At 29.6% G+C, this 9,117-nt stretch overlaps 1 protein-coding gene across 1 annotated transcript; it reads right to left on the bottom strand.

Moving 5' to 3' along the window:
• Positions 1–631: 631 nt before the first annotated feature.
• On the bottom strand, positions 632–2,252 carry LOC133794222 (uncharacterized). Its single transcript, XM_062231441.1, has one exon. The coding sequence runs from the start codon at positions 1,938–1,940 to the stop codon at positions 864–866; it is 1,077 nt and encodes a 358-aa protein (XP_062087425.1). The 5' UTR covers positions 1,941–2,252; the 3' UTR covers positions 632–863.
• Positions 2,253–9,117: the final 6,865 nt, after the last annotated feature.

The following is a 9,117-nucleotide window of genomic DNA, read 5'->3' as shown; positions in this document are numbered from 1 at the left end:
TATAAGGCAGAGAATTATGAAACAATAAAATATCAGAGTATATATTATCAAAAATATTTTTTTAAATCCTTCTTTCAGAGATTTCTGAAGTAGAGATAATATGCATTATGGATCGTATCTTAAGACAATTAATATTATAAGTTACTAAATTAACCTTCGAGTTAATTGATCTGACAATCTATTCTTTATGATCATATGTCACGCAGTGTGAATTCTAAGTCGTACATATGCATGTGAGAAATTGTTGAATTTATTAACTTGATAATTTGTCTAACTAATTTATGGTTGAACTCTAATGGTATCAAATCAAAATATGCCGTACTTATTTTCACTTGAAGATATAAGATGGGTGCCAATTGAAGGATGAAACCAAGTTGTAAGATAAGATCGAAAATATATAATATATATAATTTTGAAAGAAAAGAAAAGCAATCAAAAGAGGATGATGTTGACTTAACAGGCAGCATAATCGAGAAAGCAAATTAGCTGTAATTCTGATTTTTGTTGGCGAGTATCATTGTTGTCTTTGATAATAATGCATCCATTTGATCAAATAATGATGATGACCCATTTGTCTCTTTATAAGTGTACCTAATAAACAAACATATATTTTAAGGTAACAATAGAGAGATGTGATCAATGAATTGTAACTTGTAAGAGAGCAATTAGTGACCATCACAGTCGAATTCCATATCTATCAACATATTAATTATTGGTAAAGCAAATCTTTCATTTTGCTTACAAAACAATGGCAAGTGCTTTTTGCACTGTGCCACTATCTTAATCTTGATTCCCCTTATTTCTCTATTGAAGCCAACAACTGGAAAAAAAAAAAGAAAGACCGGAAATGAAAATGAATATACTCAGAAAATGTTGAAATTCTGGGACCAAGAATCCTCCTCAGCCTGAACCCGAATATACAGAGGGGTCTCCCGATAATGCTTTTCGTAGCAATGAATAGGTTGACCGTAGCTTCCTCCACCGTCTCTTTTCTCCACGTACGGATCTGAACCCCCAAATAGATAATCCGCGGCCCCATTCCACTGGTTCCCACAGTTTATTCCCTCGTAAAAACCGTAGTCATGACAACCACAGCAATTATTCATGGCTGATCTCTTGGCGTGCCGTGATAAACATGGCCAGTACCCGAACAAGCTTTCGCAAAGATCCATGGCTTCCAAGCCATAACCACTTGGAATCAGACTACTACTCGCCTGCTTTTCGTATTCAAAACCATTCCCAATCCCAACACTTAATGGCTCCTCACTACTCTGCTCAGGCTTGGGTTTAGGCTTATGAGTCTCATCCCCACGGCCACTGTCATGGCTTGGCTTTCTCTCTTCTTCCTTATTATCTGCCTTGTTCGGCTTTAACCCATTTTGGGGTTCGCTCTTCTCTTTCTTCTTAGCCTCGGCGTTGGAAGGTGGGGGCGTTGCCCCAGTTGCAGAGTTAGGATAACAAATTTCCGTCGAGGGTGGAAGTGGCTTTCCATAAGTTTGAGTTATATCAAAGCCACCATCATAAGGGGTCGGATCATAATCGTCGAATTCAGGAACAGCGAACTCCGGAGAGACCGAGTCGTAAGATATTACGAACTGGGTCGGCGGTTGATGATTATAAGTGATTTTGTAATGGGTGACAGGATCATGATATTGAACCGACATTGGCTCAGTCGAAGTAAAAACAGAGTATGCAGTTCTAGTAGTAGTAGTAGTGCTAGGAATATGATTATAAGAATGATTGTAATCAGCGCTATAGTTATAATGAGTTGGAATATTATAGTCAAAGAGATTATAGAAACTTGGCTCTTTGTAAGCAGAGTAAGTTACTGAGCCGCCTTGATCAGTGAAAAAATCATTAGAATTATAAGCATAAGGGGTTTGATGATACTCACCAAGATCAGAAGAATTCTGGTAATATCCGGGGCTGTAGTAGGCCATTGAGGACTAATTCACGAGTTTAGTCGTGTTGCCTGAGTTTAGAACTGGATCTGTTGAAATGGCTAAAGAAGAGTTTGTTGTTTTGAGGTGTCTAACTCTACTATGTCAGTCCATATAGTTATTGTATTTTCCATCCACACAACCCTTATCTCTGTACAATGTAAGAGAAATTTTGGAAGGAGCTTACCTACTCCCGTGGCTGGCTGCACATGGCTACGAACACTGAAGACATATAGAGAGTTACTAGTAAGACAGTACGGTTTTCACAAGAGGCCCACATCTTTATAGTCGGGCGGATAAGCCAAGTATTTCAATTGAAGTCATTTAACTTTTTATGTGATGCAAAGTGGGTTGGGATGTGATATGAAAGGAATCTTTGATGAGCTCAAATTACCATGAATTTCATAAGTTCTAATTTTTGGTGATTCAGAGAGAGCCAAAGATAGCAAGGAGGCTGGCCGTCAGACACACTTGTCGTCTTGTCAGTTACATGGTCCCCACCGAAATTATGGAACCTTTCATTTCATCTGGGCCTTTTACTTGGGCGTGTGATCCAATATAGATTCTTTACAACTTGGGAAAATTTCTATGATGGTTCAAATGGAACATTCATTCATATATAGTGTTTCAGTATATGTTTTGTAGATTTTTTTTTTCAAGTACTATATGTAGTTTATATGTTCATATGATCAAGAAAAGTGCTAAAATCCAAATTACTGTAACCAAACCACATTGAAGATTTGACTCAGTGAGTGAGATGAGTTACTGTGATAATATTTGTTAGAGAAATATGTATTTCTATGGAAAATACAACTCTACACAAAATAATATAAGAGACAAAGCTAATTGATTAAATAAAAGTTAAACTCTATTGCAAAAGATAAAAGTAATTAAGAAGAGAATGATTAAATAAAAGTTAAACTCTATTGCAAAAGATAAAAGTAATTAAGAAGAGAAGATGATATATAGAAAGAAAAGATATAGCTTAAAACAAAATAATACAAGTAAATATACAGACTAGAAAGAGGAAATAAGAACAAAGTATAAAACAAGAATACTCTTACACTCACATAACCTTGAGTGTAGATTAGTGATGATCACTAATTTGAACAAGATTCAAGACTTTTGTTTAAAAACTTATTTCTCATATTCTCTAAGCACTAATGGAACTCTCAAATAGAAATAACTATTTGGAATTATAAAGTGTTTTGGTAAATTTCAAGCCAAGTGTTCTAGTGAATAGAAGTGATGTGTCTTACAAATGAGCACTAGGCTCCTAGTTATAGAGTTTTGAGACACCTTTTAAATTTCAAATTCCACCAACTCCTTGGGTGTTAACAATGTTAAATTGTGTGTTTATGGAATTAAAATGAAGATTTGGGAGTTACTTAAGGTATTCCAAACGTTCAAATTGTTCAAAGTGCAAAAATGAGATTTGACGATCAGCATTTTAGGCCACGACTTGGGATACTCTAGGCTGTGGCTGTGAGTCTCTGCTCAGTTGGGATACTCTAGGCCGCGGCCTGGAGTGTTTGTAACTTCCCAATTTTCGCACTTTGCCACAAAATCGTCTCAATTTTTTCTCTATTGATTTTGTAACTTCCATACACCTAATGTCAGTCTAAATTATATCTCCAACAACCATATAACATAATAACTCATGAAATTCAATTGAGAAATGTATAACTCTCATTTTATATATTATTGGGTAATCTTTTCGAAGTTACAAAAAGTTATTGATTTTGTAAGATATGAAATCCCAAAAGTATGTTATACAAATGGACACGCATATTTGTCCCACTTATTTATAACTCTCAAATTTTATGTTATAAAATCATATTATTTTAATCTAACATTATACTATAAAAATAATATAACAATATTGGAACTACAAAAGAATGGACAAGTATAAAGGAACATTCTTAGGCGTAAATTGCGTGATTAAAAAATATACATATTATAACAAATATATGATTATGTCAATATTTATAGTCGGTATAACACGTACCAATTTGGCATTATCCCTTTAAAAAAAATTGAAATAATTTTTTTAATAAATATATAATTATGTTAATATTTATGGTAGGTATAACGCGTACCAATATATTAGATGATATATCTATAAGATAATGATGATAGATTTGGACAATTTAAGATGATTGAAAAATTGTATGAAAAAAAGGAACAACAATTCTAGTATTGGTATTAAGGTAGAAAGGCCCAAATTCGAGCGATGTTAGCAGGGGCCAGGGCTGGTTCACCTTATAAAGTTAAGCACAATTTTAACAAGGCCTACAATGGAAAGAGATAAATGGACCAAGTTATGAGGCCTTGTGGTGCGTATTAACTTTTCTAGAAGTCTTTTATAAATATCATTTCTTCAGACAAAAATATGCTTGGATTTGACATTATCCACTAAATGCACTCTACCTTACATTTTTTTTTTAATCTCTTAAATCAATGAATGACACGTGCATTCCACTAATTATTTAAAAAATATTAAAATATAAAAAATTGAATAATATCCACTTGTCATACATGGATGAAGTATAATTGTAATGTCTCAAATTAACTAATAATTATGTGTTTATGTGATATATATATGTGTGTCATTATATGATTATATGAGTTATATTATAATATGACTAGATATGCATGTTTAGGTGTATTAAATATGCATGTAGACCTATTTTTTATTAGAATGAAAATTTTCGTAGTTTGACCCATTATATGTATATTTGGAATATATATGCATATATGTGACAAGAATCATGAGCCTCCATCTAAAAACCAATTGGTAATTAGTGAAGTTACACATGTTCTTATTAATAGTTCAATATTCTTACACTTATTCTATGTGGGACACAATAGTCTAATATCTCCCTCAAGTTGGTGGCAATTTTTCGCTCACCAATCTTGAATCACTTGATCACAAGTGACCTATTTTTTTCAGCTCGTTTATGTTTTTTAGGATTCAAGTGTCTTTTTGCACTATGCGGATCTCGTGTGGCTTGACTCACTCTTTTGGATCGGTGTGGATTGAATGCCCACTAGGGAATTAACTCTTGATACCATGACAAGAATCATGAGGCTCCATCTAAAAACCAATTGGTAATTAGTGGAGTTACACATGTTCTTATTAATAGTTTAATATTCTTACACTTATTTTATGTAGGATACAATAATCTAATAATATGTGACGGTAAAAAAAATATATAATAGAGAGTTTCGTTAGCACGGCTGATATCACATTAGACTATTAGCCTTAAATTTGGTGAATTGGAACTGTCTGCTTGCATTCGTTGCAAGTAAAATTGACATGGAGTCATGTCATAATTAATGAAGTAACATTTATTTTTCATTTATTAACAGACTGTTGTACATAAGATAGAGGAATCTGAAATCTCCATTGTCTCATTCTCCGAATAGACCTTATTTTGGTCCCAACGGCCATTTTAGTTGATATAAACATTGATAACAATGTCATTTTTATTTTCTATATAAAATATAAAAGTGAAAAGTAGATATATTTATTCATGCACAATAATTAACAAATAGACAAATAAATGATTATGGTCGTTAAACTTGGGACAAAGCATGTTCACGTTTTTTTTTTAACTTTCTCTAATAATAACACTTTTGGTTTTGGATAGAGAATATGAGCGTGTCTAAAATTGTGAGAAAAAAATTACTGGCAGAGAAAATGAGACAATAAAATTTGTTACTGCTGACAAAGCTAAGACGGTGCTCTTTGAAATATGGTAAATTTTGGGGGCAAAAATCTCTACCCAACATTTACCCCTTGTTTGGAATTTATTTTAAAAAGGGAAAAGAAAAACAATTTCAGTAATTTGATTTGATTTGTTTTGTTTTGTTTTGTTTTGTTTAATTCAAATAAAAAACAAAGGAAATATATATATATTTTTAATGAAAATTCAATAATATAATTTCATTAAATTCATAACTTTAATAAATATATCAAAAATATTTATACAAATTATAGAATTTTGAAAAAATCTATTCCTTTTTCTTTTTTTTTTTGTCTAGAATCTTCACGCATTGTTTTTTATTTCTAAAATACAACTTAAATGTCTTTTTTTTCTTCACCCTTGCCTCATGCCCCAAACTTTTAAATGAAACAAGTCTCAGAACAGAAAGTGATTGGGCTGGATTAAAAGTCACATAGTGACTATAGAAGCCCAAAGGCTTAAGCCCACAGGGATATATCTCTATATATAATAAGAGTGATGGCTTGAACAAAAATTAATTCACAATTAATATATTTTAATACTAAATCTATCTTTTCAAATATTCATATATATTTTCATTTAAAGAAAAAAATATTGTCCTAAAAATAAATTAAAATTTGCATTTACGAATATTCATGTTTTAAAATCATTGAAAGATTACTTTATTGTCAAGATATAAAAAATATATATATTTCAATATACACAAGTAAACAATATATTAAACTTCTATTTTATTTTACAATCGATTCTTCAAAATAATCGTAGAAAAGAATATTCTTTCTATTATAATAGTATCAATTTTAAAATTCCTCTAACCAAACATTGTTTAATGCTCTTGATTGAATTCTACATTTTAACAATGAAAATACCTTGAGGTAAGGTTTATAAAGAACTTTCAAGATGTATGCTTGTTGAACTTCATCACAATTTTTTAGAATAATTTGAAATTAATGTTCTAAATTTTGATAACTTTCAAAATTTTGAGGATTTACGTTAAATCCACATAGGTTAACTTTATAATTCATCATTCTTATAACTCAAAATTGATTAATCTTTTATATTCTTGCAATATGTTTTTACCATATTCTTCAAATTTTAATAATATGACAATATATATAAATTTAATTATAATTTTAAAACACAATAATTTATATATATTTATATATACATTTGTCTTAATTTAATTAATGGACTACTAATATGTTCTTGAGATGAATTTGACAATTTAGGAAGTGAGGTCTCCTTATATTAAAAATAAAGCAAGTAAATATAGACTCAATAATTAAATATTATATACATATTTATGCTTATGCTTTTTTTTTTTTAATATTCCAGTGTAGGCTTGAGCCTACACATAGCCAAGAGTGGCTCCGTCCCTGAGTGTGTAGATAACGGAAATTCTTGGTTTTAACGGTTTTTATTTTTTAAAAGTTAACTTTAATGGAATATTCTTATATTTAACAGAATATTCTTATATTTAACGGTAGTTTGTAAACATTTACACTTATATAAAATAAATAAATAATTAAAAAATTAAAGTAAGATATTTTTGAGATATTTTATAATGATAAATATTTAAAAATAATAAATAATTAAACAAATTAAAATATGATATTTTTGAGATATTTTATAATAATAATTATTTAAAAATGATAAAATCATATGTTTTATAATTTCAATAAAATTTAATTAAACTTAAATTCATTTATTATATTAAACATATAATATAATCTACTGTGAATTAGCAACAAATTTTTTTTAAAAAAAAACTAACAAGAAACTTAAATTTAAAATTCACGTATAATATTTAATAATTACATTAAATATATAATATATAATCTATTGTTGTCACTTCCATATATTTAAACAAAAACTAAAACAAATTAGAACAAACATAAACTTAAACAAAAATAAATAAATTATTTAATTAAAATAACATATTTATTTCAAATTTATATGACATTAATATAAATTTGATAAAAATAATTAATAAATTCTATAAATAAAATTAAGCAAACGTGCATATTGCACGTTTCTTGTATCTAGTATATATATATATATATATATATATATGCAATTTGTATGGAAAGATGAAGAGATATTTCTTTTAAAAAATTGTTTTTATGAGATTTTTTTAGGGATTTAAAAAAAATACTAAAAATACAAAACCTAGAGAAAATTACAAAAATAGGAAGAAACATAATTGTATTAGATTTATAATAATACCATTTTTTTTTTTGTAACAAAATTTACAATTTTATAAACAATATTTACATTACAAGTTGTTGATGCAACAAATATGTCTTTCTATATTTGGAGGTATGAGCCGACAATAGATGATGCTCTGATCCTGTTCCGGTGGTGAAGATCGCCTTTAATTCGTCGGGATACATGCAAGAAAGACACTTCGATGCCTAAGGCAAAAAAAACTTCGATCCCTTTGTTTGAATAATAATCTCATATTTATAGAACAAAAATGTAAAGTAATTAGTTGGTTCAACCGAACCCTTGACTGGTGGAGGAAATAAACGAATTTCACTCCAAAATGCATTGATTTTAAATTATGCATTCGGAGGTCAGAGGCGTAGACTGCTTCTGATACCCGTAGCTTCTGCAGATCAAAACGATTCGTTTTGAATATTCGACAAATGAGGAAATAACTTTGGGCCGAATATCTTGGGCCCAACACAGGCTAAATAAAAAACTGAAACAGTAATAGAATTGTGACAAACTGGCATCCGTATTTTTTGTATAATACCATATTTTATTTTTATATAAAAAAAATTAAAATATAAATCCAAATTTTCATCGAATATATAATAAATAATTGATTTTTTTTTGGATGTATAATTGAATTCTTCAAAATAAAATTGACATCGGATCTTGTGAATAACAATATGGCATTGCCCTATGTAGATGTTTGCTTTTTTGTTGTTGATCTATTGTTTTGCAATTGAATTCAGTTGCGTGCACTCTTTTTTCAATGGTAGAAATCCTAATTTCTGGCTGTCGGTTTACAGTACTCTTTAGCTTCCAAAGTCATGCCGCCTTTGTCAATTTATTCTCTGCTGTATGCTTGCTTTAAGCCAAATATTGCCGTCTCATATATTTATGGTATGATTCTTTCATTTCATTGTTGAATAAAAGTCTATACTATTTATTAGGACCATACAAGCTACTTTTTATACGCGTTGACATTTTCTTACTTCTTAATTCTCCCCCTTTGAGTACTTACAAGATTAGGTGAATATTACATCACTAATTAATTAAAACATATAAAACCCAGTTCAAGAAAATCATGAATCAAATATTCTCATGAACAATAATGGTGCTCGACATATCGTTATTGGTGTACGTAATACAATATTGGGTCTCATACATTTGAATTTTACAAGTATTATGAAGTATCCCTAACTAACTATTGAGTG

Source organism: Humulus lupulus, chromosome 8 (genome assembly GCF_963169125.1).
Source record: "Humulus lupulus chromosome 8, drHumLupu1.1, whole genome shotgun sequence".
NCBI lineage: Eukaryota > Viridiplantae > Streptophyta > Magnoliopsida > Rosales > Cannabaceae > Humulus > Humulus lupulus.
Note: the sequence above shows the minus strand (reverse complement) of the source record. Positions and strands in the feature narration are given on the sequence as shown.